General features: G+C 28.7%; 1 protein-coding gene across 1 annotated transcript in view; it reads right to left on the reverse strand.

The window, feature by feature from the left end:
- Window positions 1-682: 682 nt before the first annotated feature.
- The window catches only part of LOC107439510 (uncharacterized), a 47,902-nt gene continuing 28,566 nt past the window's right edge, over window positions 683-20,018 (reverse strand). The window contains exons 4-6 of the mRNA XM_071177433.1: window positions 10,342-10,363; window positions 7,582-7,669; window positions 683-3,890 (exon numbers count right to left, since the gene is read on the reverse strand). Of these exons, the coding sequence (XP_071033534.1) occupies window positions 3,785-3,890; window positions 7,582-7,669; window positions 10,342-10,363 (216 nt within the window). The 3' untranslated portion in view covers window positions 683-3,784. The remainder of the gene's footprint in view (window positions 3,891-7,581; window positions 7,670-10,341; window positions 10,364-20,018) is intronic.

Genomic DNA, 20,018 nt, shown 5'->3' on the forward strand with positions numbered 1-20,018 from the left:
ATGTCATATTTAGTTTCTTTAGTAACTTTACTTCTATTAAACATCAATTCCATCTTTAATTAACTAGTTTAGCAATATTTTGTTTTTATTATCATTATCACCATACAAAATACAGCATATTTTAACGTAATGAAAATTTCAAAAAAATTTTAAATTTAAAAATTTATCTTTTTCTTAGGAGTGAATATTCTTTCAGGGGAGGAATCCATTTGTAAGTCATGATGCTCTCTAGTGACCTCCCCTATTTTATTTTTTTCCCTGCTTTCTTCCATTTTATCTTTGCATCAGGCCTAGTTTCCGTACTGATTTAGTAATATGCTTATTATCTTGAGTGTGAAATATCTCTAGTTTCTATTGAAAAAATAACAGAGTTTGGGTCTAGCTTATCACCAATCTGAATAAAAAAAATATTGATTTTAAAGTACATCTGTAAGGCAGAACAAGAACTTGTCATGACAATTAAACATTCTTTAAAATAAATAAAATGCACAGTTCAACGGCATAAATGAATATACTTTAACTAAAGTTTGAAAAAATTACTATAACACCTACGCAAGAAACGAAAAATAATCAAATGGTACTAGAAAATGATTGGTGCTCAACTAAAAAAAAAAAAAAAGAACGAAGAACAAAAAAAACATTCACGACAATTTGTAGACCCTTGACCAAAGAAATACAAATATTCTTCAGAGATTATAAAGAAAAATGAAATTTATTTAGAATATTAAGACAATTTAGTTCACAATAACTACACTATACAGTAATTCAAATTCAACAAATAATGCTATGTACACAACTTTACGCATATAAATATTTATAATTTACATACAACATTCACCTTTAATATACTATATTCAAATAGTGTCCTCGAAATATCATCACTAATTGGCACAAGACTATAAATAAAATCTCGTCGCCAAACCCCATTCAAAGGAAGACAATTTACTCTCCAGTTATAAAGCTGAACGTATTTACATATAATATTTACAAATGTTTCTAGTTCCACTATATCTATGAAACTATTATAGACTTTCTTACAGACAATTAGGGGAAAATGTACAAGTGTTGACTGATGTATCAGGAAAGAAATTTTGTAAAATATAACAACATGAGACGCCTTTTTTATAAATAAAGCTAAAGATAGTGAAAAAAAAGTACATGTAATATCATGTAAACGTTTCGATTCGGTAATGAAAATCTTTTGAGTTCAAACACGGATTGAAATAGTTGCCGAAGAAAATCACAAAATCAAATTTCAGAATTGAAATGGGCAGGTGGAACTATTGAGGTGTGTGAACAAACTTAAATAGGGTAAGTAAACAAAAGAAGAATGGTAAAAAAACAAGTGTGATAGGGGAGGGGGAGAACTTCAGGTGTTTAAATAGATAAAAATTAAAAGAAAGTAGGTATCCAAACAATAGGAAGGAATAGGATACTAAAAAAGGTAATTAACTAAGTTGTTAGAACTTTCAAAAGTATGAAATGGTTCCAGCAAATCTAAATAAATGGATAGAGAGCAATGCTGAATATGATTTTAACAGTTGAAAACTCAAAATTTATGATCACAAACTCAGTAATGGAGAGTGGAGAGAGAAGAAAAATGGCTCAAATTTATTCAAAACTTTATTATTCTGGGGACCTATTTCCAAATAATAAGCTAAATCAAACTTTAATAGTTTGAATTAGAGAGGTTATTGGGTTGTGTGATTAATTTTCTACATATCGAATCGATTTTAGAGAGTCAATGATGTTTGAGGGACATAATTAAAACTAAACATGGTGTGAGCACAAAGGAGAAAGAGAAAGTTCAATTCATTTATTATTTAATTTCATATTAAATTTTTCTTATTGTGAAATGCGCGGGTGCTAGCAAATTAATTTATAATAGTATAAAACGTAAACATAAAACTTTTGCACTAGCCTTAGATTAGGAGGGAATTCAATATAGCTCATGGTTAAGAATGATAGTTTTGTAAGCTCATTGGCGATAGTTCGAAGAACTCTTTAAGAACAAGATATTACAGAACCTATACCAGAATACACTTATTTTTAATAAAGATCTTTTATTACATAACCGATACTAGAGCATGTTTATGTGATACATTTATGCTTAGTTTCACTTTGCTTAGCTTTATTCATACACAGCACAAAGTTAAATTTTTCTTCACCAAGATGTCATTTTTTATGCACACAATATAGCATCATTAATGAAATGAACCAGTTCCAATAATACAAGTCATACTTCTGAATAGACTCTGGATTAAGCTCACTATTAGTTTAGCCGTTATTTCAGGTAGTGATACTAAATATTAAATTGGAAACTAAATGAATACAGAAGCTGTATTTCTAATGCATCGGTACTTCGTCCCATGTCAATGTGATTAATAATTCAATTCTTAAAATTATAGAGCAAATACGAAAACTAGAGTGCGTTTTGTGTTTAGATTAAACGATGAGTAATATAAAAAAATAACCCTCTTCAAATCATGTGAGTTGTAATTGCGGTTGAATTGTTGCTAACCTTACCATTTTATGAATCTTGAATTGAGAAATATTTTTTTTAAAAATATGTTCGTTATTATTACAGGAGAAAGCAAATTGGTTTTTGAAAACTACAAATAGGCTGGTTGCAGAAGATATTACATGAATATATGTATGCTATTTTGTAGTCAACTCCCTTAAAATATATTGTTAGAATCTTTGACAAAAATAATATAAGAAATTGACGCACATTAAAGATTGCAAATTAATCTTTAACAAGGAAAAAATAAAAACCCTTCAAAATCCACTGAATCACTAGGGATGAATATCAAATGAAAAATATCAAGACAAGTTTGCCTGATGAAACAATGTTTCTTGAGATAGCCTTTCAACTTCTCTTTGTTCAACAACAGATTTTGATGTTTTTAGTCCCGCTTTCCTCATTAGTGTTACGCAAGAGTTCGGTAGTTTTTTTGCATTCCTCTGTTTAAATACCATTTCTCAATTTCGAATGTGAGTACCTTTTTTTATTAATAAATTATAGATATTTAATTTTTTCTATTTAAACTTTTATTAATAAATTATATGCTGACAACATCTATTGACTCTAAAATGAGAAAAATGACAATTTCTAGAGTCATAATCATTAAAGTTCCTTTAAATAGAGTCTTTCCACTTTGCAATGATCTAAATACAAGTGGTTGTCACATATATTTAACGCATGAAATAGCTTTCGCAGAAAAGAGCCGTCTCTCCTCTCTCGATTATATAAAAATAAGATGTTCAAAATTCTCCTGTGATTGAATTTCTGTTGTGGTTTTTTAAACCATACTATTCTTGTTCAATGACAGTGATGATCACCAGACAAGCTCTTAATGAGATTGCTTTCAGTTAGGTAGCAGTAAGATTATTATCATATTATTAACTGCAACTTAATTAGTCAAATTAATCCAGAAAATTGGTTCAGTCAATAAACGCTCTCTAGTCTTAAAATACAGATGCAATAAAAAAAGAATGGAATACGAGAACCACAATTTAAATTACAGAAAAAACAATGTGGATGAAATATTGCAAAGTTGATAATGTTAACGATACAACATGTAATTATATACAAAGCATATAAAACTGATATGTAAAGAAAGTACCACATTGTCCATTACTTCGAACATAAATCGAACATACTAATTACCAAATATAAACTCATCCCCAATCTAATTAAGTAGCTGATGGGTCACACTTTACCAGTGAAATGTTAATGAAGCTGATTCGCCATTTGTTTGTTGCAATGATGCTTCTTTTTTCTTTAAGATATGCATTCAAATTCTTTTTCAATATTTGCCATCAATTGTTCTTCAGTCAAATCATAGCTTGGTGTTTTCAAATATGCACCTTGATTACTGGGAGCAGATCTAGAAATAGATAATCAAGATATTTTTAAATCATTTAGAATTTTTCTTTCGAAGATCTACTTCAGCTTGAATATTGCCCGGCACTACGGCTGTCAAGTGTAAACTGTTACTATTAAAGTTCGAAATCTGGTCAACCTGGACATTGTCTGGTAAATATAGATATTGTCCTGCAAATATACTTTAACTTAACCGCTTTGGTGTATTTTTGAAATATTTATTGGTAGCTCCATTTCCATCTCAAAACTTATTTCTATTTCAAAAACGGTATAAGATTTGGAAAAAAAACTTACAATGGTGTAGAGCATCATGAATTTTGCACAAATGCGATCATTAATCCTAAGATGAGAAACTTAATCTGACAAATTCTATTTCCCCTCCATTGCTAATTTAAATTTTAATGTATGTAAAAAATAGTTCATGCAAACCAACAGCAAGCCATAAAGTTCTAATTTTTGAACGAAAAATTTAAAATATCATAATGCAAACTTCCTAATTGGGTAATCCCAAGTTATCTTTCTCACCATCTATTTTCATTTTAATGTTTTGAAAATTGTAGTATGAATTTTGAAAATTGTACCTTATGGCTTACTCTAGGTTTGTCTGAACTCACTTTTTCTATACTATAAATTTTAAATTATTTATGGAGGGGAAAGAGAAATTGCGATGAGCAGTTTCACTCGTAGTATAGCGTCCTCTTAAGTATGAAGTTATCTTGTAAATGCAAGTTGACAATTTCCCTTCATAATATCGTTTTTCAACGCCACAATTAGGAATTTTGAATAAACAAATGTGTGTTAACAATATTCCTTAATATTTATATCAAATTTTTGTTCTATTAAATTAATTATCTCCTACATTTTTGTAATTCCTTTTTCTCCATATCTCGTGCTGTTTTAAGGTAGACGTTAATGCCAAAAGGTTTCACCAGATGACACTGTTTAAGTTCTAATTTAGTCGCGCTCGAACAATTTACTACAGCAGCTCTCCATAGCTATAAATTCGACCGTTCTAAAGTTGAGAGTGGTATACTTTAGTGGGCATTCTGCATATAAGTTACTATTTAATAAAAAAATAAATGCATCGCATTCTTAAAAGTTTAAAAACAAGCTTTTGCACAATTATTTAATTATTTTGCGGATATATTGAAAATAATCACCAAATAATAATGAACAGAAACCTAAATTAAATAAAATTGATTGAAAACAAGTATAATAAATCAAATTGATATTCACGTTAAGATTGAGATCAATAACCTAATATAACCAAATGAAGAAGGAAATCTATTTTTACTAAGTGAAACTGAATAGATTATCACTCAGTTCATGAATCGAATATTTTCTTAATTTAACTCCTACTATGCTTGTACTTTGAAATCTAAAATTCTATGCAAAGTATGTTGGAGGCTTGTAATTTCGTTGAAATGCATATTTTAGAAGTCGTGACAGGCAGGGTGACATTAATTTTTATACGGTCATCGTCTCTCAATTTCAAATGAAGATCGTCCCAGGGTCGTTGCCATGGGAGTTCACTTGCGGACATCCACGCAATCCATATAGATCAAGGACGGCGCCAAAAGAATCAATTTTAAATACATACATTGCAAATTGAAGATTCCGTGTATATTAATTTATTACTCTTAATTTTACTCTGTATTCAATTATAAATAGTTTCAAAAATTGTATCTTAAGAAACACTGTTGGCATATCATAAGAATTTGCATCGGCGTTTAGTAAGGATTAACTAAATTACACTAAATTGAATTTGAATTTTGCGAAATTTTTTTATGTGTATAGTATCTTTACGTGTAACAACAATATGTGGATATTTTCAGATAAGTGGATGTTTTCTATCGTAGATTTGATGACCAATTACAACTTCCTCGTTCTTCCCAAAAAGAATGATTGTTAAAAAACGATATTTTTTTAAATTTTTCAGTATTAGAAAATTTAATACATATCCATGACGGTAGTTTTTCATTTTTATACTGTAGTAAATAATTTATTATTAAAAAATGACCGGCATTTGGTTAAGGACAGTGCAAATAGTACCAGATGCATAAATGTTAAGTTGTGCAAAAAATGCTGAGAGCATGAGAAAAATAATCCATTATGCAAACTTCTTTTTTTGCGTATTTTGTGTTATATTAACGAGGCAAAATTTAGAAATTCGCATCCTATGGGCACAGAACTGTTGTAGACTTCACTGATTGGAACTTCGAACCAAATAAACATCTTGTTAACGTACAAAATTCCTTTCTATGATTTATAAGGCTGGAAAATTTTGATACATAAATTAAATTCAAAAGATCCCACAACCACAGATACAAAGGTAAGTTAATAAAATCTTAGTAATAAACTACTAATGCAATTAAGCAGATTGTTTAAATTATTCCAAGTCTAAACTTTCAACACCTGTCAAAAAGTTGTTTTGATCATTTATTCATGTTTTCCTGAAGTCAAATATGTACAGAGTGCAAAATAAGAAACGGACCACCCTGAATAACTTTTGATATAATTATTGGATTTTCAAGTTCCAGGACTCAATCTTAAATTCTCGATTGCGTGATCTCAAACATGGTAATTAATAAGTGCAGACGATATTTTAAGTTACGAAATCAGACACAAAAAACATACTTTTTTTCGAGGAGTTCAGATTTCTGACACCCAAAATATAGGGGGTAGACGCTATCTGGGAAATACGGTCCCCATAGTTTGGTCAGGGTGGGGATTCAAAGTGCGAACCCCTTAATGTTAATTTTACTTTTTGCGTATTTCGCCATATCTCAAGAACTTTTTAGGCTAATTGAAAAAATTTTGCACGCACTTATAAAATTCGTTTTTCCAAAGATAATTCTATGCAAAAATAATTTTTAGTATAGATTTATTAATTTTTTATTATTTTATTAAATGGTAGTAGAGAAAATTTCGAATTGTAAGATATACAATTTTTTACATCAAACTAAAGCACGTAATTTTGCATGGCAAAAAAAATGTAAATGTAAAAAAAAAATCGGTAGAATAGTTTCTGGGAAATCGAATTTTAACTATAAAACATCTTTAAGATTCGATTTCTCAAGAACTATTCAACTGATTTTGCACAAATTGTGTATTTTGTCATGTAAAATTACAAATTTCAAATTGATGTAAAAGATTGCATACCTTACAATTCAGAATTTTTTCAAATATTATTTAATAAAATAATAACAAATAATAAATATTTATTAAAATAAATTTTTTGCATGGAATTATCTTTGGATTAACAAATTTTATAATTGTGTGCAAAAATTTTTCCATTCGTTTAAAAATTTCTCGAAATATCGCAAAATACGCAAAAAGTAAAATTAACATTAAAGGTTTCGAATTTTGGATATCTCTCCTGACCAAACTATTGCGACCATATTTTACAGATTGTGGTTACCCCCTATATTTTGGAGGTCAGAAATCGGAATCCGTCGAAAAAAAGGTATGTTTATTCAGAGAAAGTACGTTTTTGTACCCGATTTCGTAACTTAAAATATCGTTTGCACTAATTAATAAGCTTTTGGAGCTTTATCCCTTTATATTATTAAGAATGAGTCCTAGAACTTGAAGATCTGATCATTAAATTGAAAGTTATTCAGGGTAGTCCGTTTTTTATTTTGCTCCGTGTACATCAAATTAAATTAATAACATTAAATAAACATTAATCATACCGTGATCCGGTATTAATCTTGTAAGCTTCAGGACTAACGAGGCCTAACCTCCAAAGAAGATCACTTTCTTGATGGTGAATGATTCTTCCTGAAAAATAAAATTAATTAAATAACTTCATAGTGGTTTTGAATTACTTGTTTAAAACATCAATAGGAAGTAGTGTAAAATAAATGCAATAACCAAAGTACTATTAAATTATATACCATCGTTCAGTTTATTTAGCATAGTCCAGAGCAGAGCTTTACAAAAGTGTATAAATTGCAAGTAAAATAACTTGTAGTCAGGAGTACAAGAAAGGATTACTTGTAATCTACAGACTACAATTACTAAAATTTACTAAAATTTAAGCTGTGATTAAGACAACTCTTTGGTAGCAAGTATTTATGAATGCATAAAATCCAAAAAAGAACCCGTTACAGGAAATGTAAATCTATGATTTCTAGTTATCACAATCAAAACTAATCATGATCATTTACTTGCAGTCTTATTTCATAAATGCCTGTAATCATAGATTGCAATCATTTGTAACTTCGGTGGCAAGTTCTAATACCGATTAAATTAAAATGAAACCATTTATTTTATTTAATCCTAATTATGAGCGCTGATGGCTGAGTGGTAGGCACTGGACTGTCATTGATTGATTGAATGTAGGGTTTAATGGCACAAAGTCCAAAGGACATGCTGCGCCAAACAAACGGTTTTAAAATAAAGGTAAATGCATATTACAAATTTTTCTCATCTCATTATAAGTCACGCGGAATTTATAAAACTAGATACAACGTGACAGAGGTATTCAAAAGTGAGTAAAATCAGATAAAATGCAAACGTAGTAAAGCATTATAAAACAGTTGCATTCAAAGCTGAATAAAATTGTGAATAGGATAAAACAGTTATATACAGTATAAAAGACCAATTGTGCGTAGACACGCAAAAATGTTAGGACGATGAGAGTCACCTAACAAATCCTGCAGAGTTAAAATAGAACTACCAAAAAAGGTTAGACGATGACGGTTGAAACATGGGCAGATGATTAAAATATGATGAATAGTGAGTAAAACTTTACAGGTGTTGCGTTGGGGAGGAGGTTCCCCAACAGGGGCGTACGCAAGGGAGGGGGTTAGGGGTTTAACCCCCCCCCCCTTGAGCTCAGACAAAGTGAACTTACAAAATAATACAGACAGAAATAAAAATTTCAGTAGAAATTATGCTGGCTATTATTTTTTAAGACTATATATTTTTATTCGCCTTATGTCAATTTTTTTTTCTCACGGTATTTCTCAGAATACTGAAAAAACATTTACTATTATAGGGTTGTACTTTTGAAACCAAATTCACGTGATACTGTTACGGGCGAGCTCCGATCGCTGGTTCCTTTCTGTCCTGCCAGTCGCGATAGTTTTCGAGANAATCATTTACTTGCAGTCTTATTTTATAATTGTCTGTAATCATAGATTGCAATCATTTGTAACTTCGGTATGTTCTGATGCCGATTAAATTAAAATGAAACCATTTATTTTATTTAATCCTAATTATGAGCGTCGATGGCTCAGTGGTAGGCACTGGACTGTCATTGAACAGGGGTTCGATCCCCAATGGCGGTTTAAAGACCACCCAGCTTCAGATCGATGGGTACCAGTCTGTCTGGGAAGTAAAAGTGGTGCTTGCGCAGTGTTAACCACATTGCCACAGGCATACCGTTGGTCACGAAATTGTGGAGCCTTAACCTCTATGACCCCCCCAGCCCACAATGGGCTGTTCCGGGAATGATTTCCTTTCTTCACACCTAATTATGCTTACAAGAATTTTTTTTACAGTCATAACCCATAGTAATTTAAAATTTTAGAGGAACTCACTTAGCTTGTCGTTCTAATGGCATCTTTGAAAGTTTTGACGACTTTTTGACAATATGTATACTATTTTGCTTTAAGTATATTTTAGAACCTTGTTTTTCTTTCTTTCTTTTTTTCTATTTAACACAATAGAAGCAAATCGATCTAAATCTGTTGCATTTTGACAATAATTTAATGACTCTTGGAGCGAAGTCATGTAACTATTATAATTACATTTAGCTAAACAATACAATGAATACTTTGTAATATTATATAACTCGTTTACATAGCTATAAAACGCAAAAATAAATAAATAAATTTTGTTTACTAATGCCTTTTACGAATATTCTTTTCTGACATTTATCTCGGCAAAAATATAATAAAACTCCTCGAATGGAGTATCGTAAAATAAGGATAAAATTTAAAATTTAAATTAATCATAACTCACTGTGTAGTTATGTTTTTTAATAATGAAGAAGTACTTCAAAATATTTTTTTCGGCTTTGTATTTTTTCTGTCCAAGATGTATCTATCAAATCTGAGCTACATAAAACAGGATATAACAAATTTCTTAAAATAATATGTCATTCAATTAAATTAGACTTTTTATCATAGTACTGCTATTCAAAATGTTAAAAACTGCCATAAATTAGTTTAAAAGACTACACATATTTACGTCTGAATCATTTACTAGGAAAATCAAATAGTAATTTCTAGCTTCATGGGGAGTCAAGTGTTAAGGAAGTTTTAATTTCACTAAGTTTTCAGACATTGTGATACAAAATAAACATATACTGATAAAAAGTTTTAATTTTAAATATGTTTTCTAGGTTTGGTAATATTTAAAAATAAAAATATTCGTCCTCATTAAATTGATGTGAGTATTTTGTAAACACATGCTGTTTTAGTCATATAAAAATCGGTACTTACCATTTTTTTGAATAGTTGCTCCCTGTAACAAGATAAAAATAATTGTTACTTATTTTTAACATAAACACTTTCTATGATGAACTAGAAAAAAAAATTTTAATTAAAATATGCATTTTAAATTTACTAAAATTTTAGTTAGAATTTTCCGAAAATTGAAAACGATAAATAAAATTGTGTAAATGAAGGTAGTGCTTTTTGAACTTCAAATTACTCATAATTGTTTTCATATGGCAATGGCATATTGCGCAGAATTTCGGTAAAATACAAGGAGTGGGCAAAATATTTAAAACACATCTATTAATACATTTATTTCATGTTTCGCAAGAAATTCTAAGTTAGTCATTTTGTAACTTCATAAGTGCTTTGATCATGAGATTTCTCATACGAATCAATGAAGTTTAAAACTTTTAGAGGTTTGAGTGACCAACAATAAATTTAAAACTGAAAATAATGGTTTTGACCACATTAAGCAAAAGAAATGCAGAATTTAGAATTGTAACTTGTGCCAGTAATTTTGGTTATTTCATACAATAATTATACAAATTTTCATAAGCCTATCTAAAATATTTATGGAGATATTTTTTATGCAAATTAATTTTTTTGTCTTGCGTTTTTTGCTATAGCTTGTAAAATATTCAATAAAATTAAACAAAAATTTTAGAGCAATTTAAAATTAATAGCATGATTTTTGCTCTTAATTTTCTTAAAAAAATTGTTTAAAACTGTGCATTGAATATAAGTAAATAAAGTAGTTCTTTTATACAACTAATCGGATAAAAAAATTTTATACAATTTTGAAGTAAATCGCATTTGGCAACTAATGAAAATAGTCCTATATGAGTATCTTAAACATTTAAAATGTTTCAAGCAATTTTCTAAGAATTTTTCGACCTTTTTAAAGGAAAATTTAAAATGATGAGGGGTTTTCTACAAATATTATTTTGAATTATGTGACAGAATTTAATAACAAGAGATAATATCTAACAATAAACGTTCATGCACCGAAATGTGATTTAATAAGAAAAAAAAAGGCAGAAGAAAAGATACTTTTTATGGAGGAGGATCCTCAACAATGCCGGTGTCTTTATTAATAAATCTTATTTAATAGTACAGAATGAGATTTGGGGAAAACCCCTTATCATTTTGAGCTTTCTTTTAAAGAGTATGAAAACTATTTGGAAAATTGCTAGAAACTTTTTAAATTTTTAAGCTATTCAAACCAGACTTTTTTTTTTGTTTGTTGTCAAATATGATTCACTTCAAAACAGGGGAAAAATTAGTTTAAACCGAGGATGGCAGTTTAAAAAAAACTATATTAATTACTCATATCTTGAGTACTTTTAAACGAATTTTCAAAAATTTTAAAGAAATAATTTTGAAGAAAATTCTAAATTGCTCCAAAAAATTTATTTAATTTTATCGAATATTTTTAAAGTTATAGCAAAAAAACCTAAGACAAAAAAATAAGTTTTATTTTTAAAAAAAATGTCCATATCCCCATAAATAATTAATTTTAAAATTCTCCATGAAAATTTTAAATTAAAAACACGTCTTTTCGCTTGTAGTTTACATTCGGTCACTCAAACCTTTAAACTTCAATTATATGTATGAGAAATCGCATAGTTTAAGCATTTCTAAACCTATAAAATGATTCTATAAGCATTTTTTGAGAAAAATCAAAAAAATGTGCTTTTATAGAAGAGTTTCCATTGTTTTGTCCAACCCCTGTATATCCACCACAATTCTACGGAAACTAATCCAAACAAAAGTTCCTTTCAATATTGTAATGATATTGAACTGATTTCCGGGGTTGATACTAAAACGTAATGATATTCCATTAATCGGAACTGTCCAGTGAACCTACACCACGTTTAATATTAGTGTATGACAGACCAGATAGTGACACTTGAACTTTAAAAAAAGAAGAAGAAAAAACATCAGTGCCGGGAAAACGAATGCCGTATATAGTGGCACTTAACTTTATAGAATCTTAACTTATATGGAAATGCATAAGGGCACTTAAACTTAAAAAAACTTCCATTTAGCGTTTAAAGGGCAAATGTACACTGGTTTAGGGCACTTTACCTTAAAAGAAACACCAATATTGAGTATGTCGGGCAATAAACCTAACCTTAAAAAACATCTATGTAGGGTTTTTCCTGGCAAATGTATATCGGCCACTGGCATTTAACCTTAAAAAAACATCAGTGCGGGATATCTCAATTAAGGGATAACTCTTTCTTATTTCTCATAAAAAGAAAAACGCGATCCCACAGCAAGCGTAACCGCCATGATTATCAAAACTGAAAAATAACTAGGTAAAAGTCACGTGAACAGAACTTACTCTGTGATTCGTGAAAATTTACTTCGGCTAAATAACTAAATGAATTTAGTTGTACCCATTGATCGGTGTAATAGACTGTATACGTGTTTGTTAAAGTCAAAGATACTTACTGTTTAGCTATTAAGATCTTAGCTCTTAAGATCTTTTCAATATTGTATGCAATATTGAAAAAATGTATGAATTAAAAGATTCGAAAAAAGGTGAGGTTCCATGACTGGAATCTCGTCAACAAGTTTGATCACCCATGTGAACTCGTCGCTTTTCGGCTCTACATGATATGGCATTTAAATTATAAATTAAAAAGCTTCAAGTACACTTAACTTTAACTGCCAATATTGAGCGAACCTCTAGAACTGTAAAAAAAAAAAAAAAAAAAAACGTTGCCAGATATTAAATTCCGTTTCCGAAGCACAGTTGACTGAATCTGAATGTATACAAAATTTAAATCTCTGATTTGAGAAAATAAAATATATATTTGATATTTAAAAAAATATGACACAATAGTACATAATTTCTAACATAAGAAATAAAGCCAATAAAAATAAGTGACAAAGAAAACTACACTGTAAAACTTTTGGTGCATAGCTGCAAAAATTTTTGGCATTGATGTAAACTAGAGTTACTGCTATCAAGCTCTCTAATGTAAACTAAACACATTTTAAATGCAGAATACTAGTAAACGAGAAAAAAAATTATGTAAAATTTGCAAAATAATAATTGGTTGAAATAATTGGTGTAAATATGTAACTAAACGAACGGATATGTTTTAAACGAAATGTTTTTGACATTAAGCCATTAAATTGATACTAACGGGCATGAAAACCTGTGTTGTCAATAAACGAAAATTGAATTAATAAATAAATAAAACTATAACAGTGGAAATGTAAATAAAAATTGTAACCCTGAATGCATTGTGAAACATCTCAGTAAACCTCAACACCAAAAATACTTTCAGCAATACACCAATTTTTTTTTTACAATTTATAAATTCTAATTCTGAATAAGGCTACAAAAGAAATACAAATGTTAATTAAAAAAGAAAGAAAAAGGCATTAACAATAAATGTACTAGTGAGAAAAAAATTGTTGAAAAACTTATTTTAGGACAATAAGTTTCTTGTTAAAATTCAGCTTTTGTAGTACGTATTGTATTAGCATATTTTTGAAAGGTCAACAAACGATCTTACTCGCTCAAGTACTGCCAACTTAATTAGAAAAATACTCACAATTTTTGGTGTCACGCATTTTATTTGTTTGCATAAACATTTTTTTACGTATACCTCATAATAGCGAAACAAAATATGTTTCTCTTCAATCTTTTTTTTTTTAATAAATAGAAATGATAGGGGATGGGCACTTCTAATGAAAACGAAATGAATAACTTTTGTTATTTAGGTTATTCTTTGGTCCGAATTTCATTATAACTTTGGTCTAAATTTAGCTGACACTGGTATAAAAATAGAAAAATCAATTTAGAAGTAAGCATGCTACCCTTCGATCGTTTATCAGTTGTTAGTAGCACAGAAATACTTATGAAACTCATGAAACCGGACAGTCTGCTAAACATTTGCACACATTGATTAAGTATTGATTTTTTTTTGTTTAAAATAATTTATGCAGGACAAATTATGCAAACGATACAAAAGTATACAGAAAAATATTTTTTAAAAAGAATTTTTTGCATTTGCATGACAAAAGGGAATAAATTAAAAAGTTTAATAATGATTGCAAGCTTAAAAAGTAACCTCAAAATTTTGCTTTTACATAATATCAAAATTATTGTTTTCTTTAGGAGCTTAGTTTGAATTAGAAAAGTAATTGATTAAAATAGTTTCCCTTTCGTTAAAATTAAAATTTACTTCATTTTCAAAAAATAGTAAATATACATAAAAAGCGGTGTTTTGTAATACACCTTGTAAATAGAATGCAAATAGTTTCTAAATTTATGTAAATAAATATTAAATGCGAATCAAAATTTACTGTTTATTTAAAAATAAATAAAAACGTGAGTGACAAAGTCAGAAGATAGTTTTTCCTTACTTATGTTGTAAAACGAGATATAATATAATGGTTCCATAGTTATTGGAACCATTATATTATATATATATATTATGGTATATCCATTATATTATATCCATTATATTACATTCATTATATTACATTCATTATATTATATCAGGATAAATAATGTTATAGCATTATTTATCGGCATTTAATTCTCGCAATTTTTCTTCGCCTTTACTTTTATTTATTAAATGATTTTAATATTTATGGATTAGAGGAAAAATTATGTTCTTCGTTTATTATAAAACTTAATTTTAAAGAAATGTTTTTCAAGTAAAAAAAGATCATCAAACAAATGTAATTAAGTTATACTGCAGAAATATTGAAGCATAAGTAAGGTGCATGTAGAGGATATGATGATTTCTAAATAAATATATGAATGAACTAAACAATATGAATGAACAAAAAACAGTTCTGAGTATTAATTGTTCTTTCATTTTAGGATAAGTGATTCTCAAAACAAAGGTGAAAATTATTAAATTTAATAATTAGCTGAAATAAATTTTTTTTAAATTGGTTAACTCTTTTAAACTTCTGAATGGTCAGGTTTCGAAACAATAAATATAATTTTTAGAACAATGCATAGAGAGTGTTTTAAGTTGTATTCTTGTAAGATTATAAGAAGCAAAAAAAAGTTTTAACACATTGTTGTGAAATACACCATTAATAATTATTAATACTCAAAGCCAATGGAACGCGTAAAAATTATTCTTCGTTAATATTTCACTACTTCTGCTTATAATCAGGTGAATAAACAATGGTCAGGTTTTCAAACAAATATAATATTTCGAAAAATGTATAGAAAATGTGTTGTTTTCTTGTAAGATTAAACTAAGCAAAAATAAAAGAAAAAAACTTTTAAAACATTGTTGCGAAATATACCATCGATAATTATTAATACTCAAAGCAAATGGGATACTGAAAAAATATTCTACGTTAAGTTCTACGTTAATATTTTACTACTTCTACTTATATTCAGGAGAATAATCAATGGTCAGTTTTAAAGCAAATATAATATTTCGAACAATGCTTAGAGAATATACTGAGTTGTATTCTTGTAAAATTATAAGAAGAAATAAGAAAAAAAAATCTAAAACTTTTAACACATTATTGTGAAATACATCATCGATAATTATTAATACCGAAAGCAAGTGGAAAGCGTAAAAATTATTCTACGTTTATATTTCACTGCTTCTACTTATACCCAGGTGAATAATCAATGGTCAGTTTTTAATCAAATACAATAATATTTCGAACAATCCTTAGAAAATGAGTTGAGTTGTATTCTTGTAAGAGTATAAGAAGCAATAAGAAAAAAAATTCTAAAGCCTTTAACACATTGTTGTGAAATACACCATCGATAATTATTAATACTGAAAGCAAGTGGAAAGCGTAAAAATTATTCTACCTTAATATTTTACTGCTTCTACTTATACTCAGGTGAATAATCAATTAAATAATTAATTAAAACACCATCGATAATTATTAATGCACAAAAAAATGGTATAAGTAAGAATTATTCACGCTATATATATAGTTCTGCTTGGTTAGTATTTGAAAAGAAAAAACGATGGGACGTTATCGATGGTCAAGCTAAATGTGTACTGAGGCGAAAAACATAATTTAAAAGGTTAGAATGACAGCTGCATAGTTCTCACATGAATAAATAATGCGACATTCAAGTACCGATGAAAGGCGGACGATAAATATTTCATCACGTGGTTGCCCTTTCAGGCAAGTTATTATTAAGATGGAGCATAAAAAATATTGAGCGGTACTTTGTTTGATGGGAATTATTGGTTCTATTAACATTTCCAATATATCCGTAGCACAGTTTATTATTTATTTACTTGGTAATTGAGGATAGCTCAAGCTTGAAGAAAATTCGTTAGAGCTTTTTGCTACACTTTAATAAAGACAGAAAAATAAGGAATGAAAGAAAATGAAGGAAACGAAATTATCGGGATAGTTTATTGTTACTAACAAATGCATTTATTTTATCTTAAAAATAGCAATAAAAAGACTCGAAAGTTGTAATATGCAATAGCTTTTGATGTTATTTTTAACATTTTTTATGAGTTTTAATAATAAGAAAAAATATGTACGAATGCTATGGCAAAAGGTGATACGTGATATTCATAGAACTGCCGAACACCAACTTCCGAAAAAGTGACAATGGAAGTACGTAAACATTCTTTTTTTTTATTTCTAATGCAGCAGGAGATATAGACATTATCCTAACGCCGTACAGTGATCAAAAGAAAAGAAAAATACAAATACAGAAAGATATGAAATATGCAAAATACAAAAACAAAAGCAAAACATCAAACAGAGAAATTAAATCAAGAACTTAAATTGAACAAAAGTTCTCTGGCCTCCCAGTATCGGGAGTAGATGCAGTTCTTTGCGAGAATTGAACAGTTGAGAAGATGTTCAGCATCCATCGTCGCACCACTGCGGCAGAGGGGGCAGGCAGGATTATCCACTATTTTAAGACGGAAAAGATGAGCGTATAAGCAATCGTGCTTGGTAGCAAGACGAAAGACAGCTACAGCACTGCTTCTTGGGCAATCGGGTAGATTAAGGATGTCATTTCCCCACGATTTTTCTTTTGTTCGTTCTTTTAGCAATGATATATGTGCTGTCTTAATTGCATGATTAATCATTAACGAAGTGGATTTATAGCTAACCAAGTTATGTTAACATTCTTTTCCAAGTTATGTTCTGCGTAAACATTCTTTTTCCACTAAAAATCACCTTAATGAATTTGCAGAAAGAGTAAGATTCAAATTTAAGTAGCTAACCACTCAAAACATGTTTTTAAACCTAAAAAACTCACTTGTCACGTTATTCCTCAAGATTTGCCACTAGATTTTGATATTTTAGTTAATTATTAAATCTTTGAAAATGATAAGATTTGCTGGGAAAAAAATTTTTTTGCATTGACTTACAGACTTTATTTAAAAAGAGGAATGACAAATTTTTTTATTATAATAAAATTTTTTTTATAATAATAAAAAGGTGCTACGAATAAAGTGGGAAAAAATGCAACTTGATTTTCATAGAGGTTCCGAACACCAGCTTTCAAAACTGTGGCAATGGAAGTACGTAAACAAGTACTTCCATTTGTACTTGTTTGTGGCAAGAAGAATGGCATATTTTCATCGTCTTATCATTAATAATCTTAAATTTGGTTTCATATTCTACAGATGAATTTGCAGTCTTGAAGCTAAATCTAGATTAAAATTTTGTTTCTTTTTTTGTTTTGGAGTAAAATGAAAAATAAAAATAACTGCTATAACAATTGAAAATGGTTATTAGAGAAATATATATCTCCATAGGCGAATTTATTTTATTTTGATTTGAAAATTTCAATGTGAAATTTCCTTTTTTAATAAATGTATATCCCTTCAAAATTATATATATTTCTTTCTTAAAAAATTGACATTTCTCTCTCATTGGCATTTTATTTTAAATAATTTTGTATAGGTGATCGAAATGATAAGTAAAGGATGGATTATTGGTTGGATCTGACTATAATTACAGACCTCAAAAGGGTTAAAAAACTAAGTAAAAATAGTCTCGGTACCCCGTTTTACTCTCCCACGGAACCCTAGGAATCCGCGGAACAACATTTGGGAACCTCTGATTCAACCTATTCACTCTCTTTCAGATCATCTTATTAACAACAAAAGTTTAAATTCTTGAATTTCATAGATTGTTCGAGTAAATTCCTATTTAACTTTTGAAATCGGCCAACAAACATTTATAATATTTTCTATCAACAGGATTCAATAGTGATATGAAGCAACGTTTAACATCATGAATTCATTTCTGGAAAGTAGGCGTATAATTCAGTTGATAATATTGTAAAGAAGAAAAGCTATTTCAATTACAAATCGCAGCAAAATTTTCTCAGAAATAAAGCGTACTGTTCTATTCCGAATACTGTAGACAGCATATTCTTCAAAATCGATTCTGCTGATACGTGAGTAAACGAAAGGAAATGTAATTTCCCGAAATTCTGCAGACGCTTTCACGAGAACTATATCGAACAATAATAGTCTACAGCGTAAAATAGAACAAAAATCTGAAACCGATATATTTTAAGCCGGTAATAAACTCCTTACCCATTTGTATAATTAAAGAATTTTTTTTGAAGCAAATCAGAACTAAAATGTATTATAAAATACTTGATTTGACGATAACTAAAACTCTGTTACAATATATCAACGCTAGATTTAGCGCTACTGGTTAAAAAGTGTAATTAATAATATTTATCATTTCTTTTATGCCTCTAAAACTCACCAGACGATAACTGTCGTCTTGGTTTCATGCATTCTTATTTGACAGAAAATTCATTAATAAACCAAAAAGATTCAAGTATAAATACTAAAATGATATTTATCTATAAATTATATATGAACCATCTCCTTTTAATATTAATCTCTGAGGGGACATAGCACTAATCGACGATGTCAACCTTCATCGATGAAAAGGTACCCCGACCATAAAATCGAGTCCTACTCCCGTCGGTTGGTTTGAAGTGTATCCTTGAGGTCCTTTCTTATATACCATTGAATCAAGTTAACATGTCTTATATACTAGTGAATTGAAATTATATTTCAGTAGTGGTAGATACTCTACTTTCTCTTTTTTGTTATTACAATTTTAATTTTAATTGTCCATTAGAACTAAAAATTAAGAACATTATCGCTTGATATTACCTAATTATGCAGCATTTAGGAAAGATATTAGATCTGCATGCAGTTTTAAACGATTAATGAAATGTATTTACGTTTCAATAAGTTTTATTTATTCTTATAATAAAATTTATGAAAAATTGTGTTCAGTCAACAATTAAAATAACGAAGAATATCTATTTAAAAGTCTTAAACAATATTAAGAATTAACTTTTCGTAGTATTGTTGAAATTATTTAATACGTTTTCACCGCCTTCCTTCGGGAAAAATAAATAACGTACTAACGTATATTATCAAAATAAGGTTTTTTTTTCATTTGAATTTTATTTTTGATTTCTCAATTATATTGAAAACAAAGATTGTTTTCTTTATTTCTTTTAATATATTAAATTCAGATATTATTTTGAATACTTAATCAGTCTCTCTAATTATTTACAGATAAAATAACAATTAACAATTAATTAAAAATACATCACTGTAATAAAATGTTATCCAACATTGAGGAAAATGTGGCGAAATACCTCGAAAACGATTAACAGAAACAGGGTGAACTAATTTTTAAGGAAA

Source organism: Parasteatoda tepidariorum, chromosome 2 (genome assembly GCF_043381705.1).
Source record: "Parasteatoda tepidariorum isolate YZ-2023 chromosome 2, CAS_Ptep_4.0, whole genome shotgun sequence".
Lineage (NCBI taxonomy): Eukaryota > Metazoa > Arthropoda > Arachnida > Araneae > Theridiidae > Parasteatoda > Parasteatoda tepidariorum.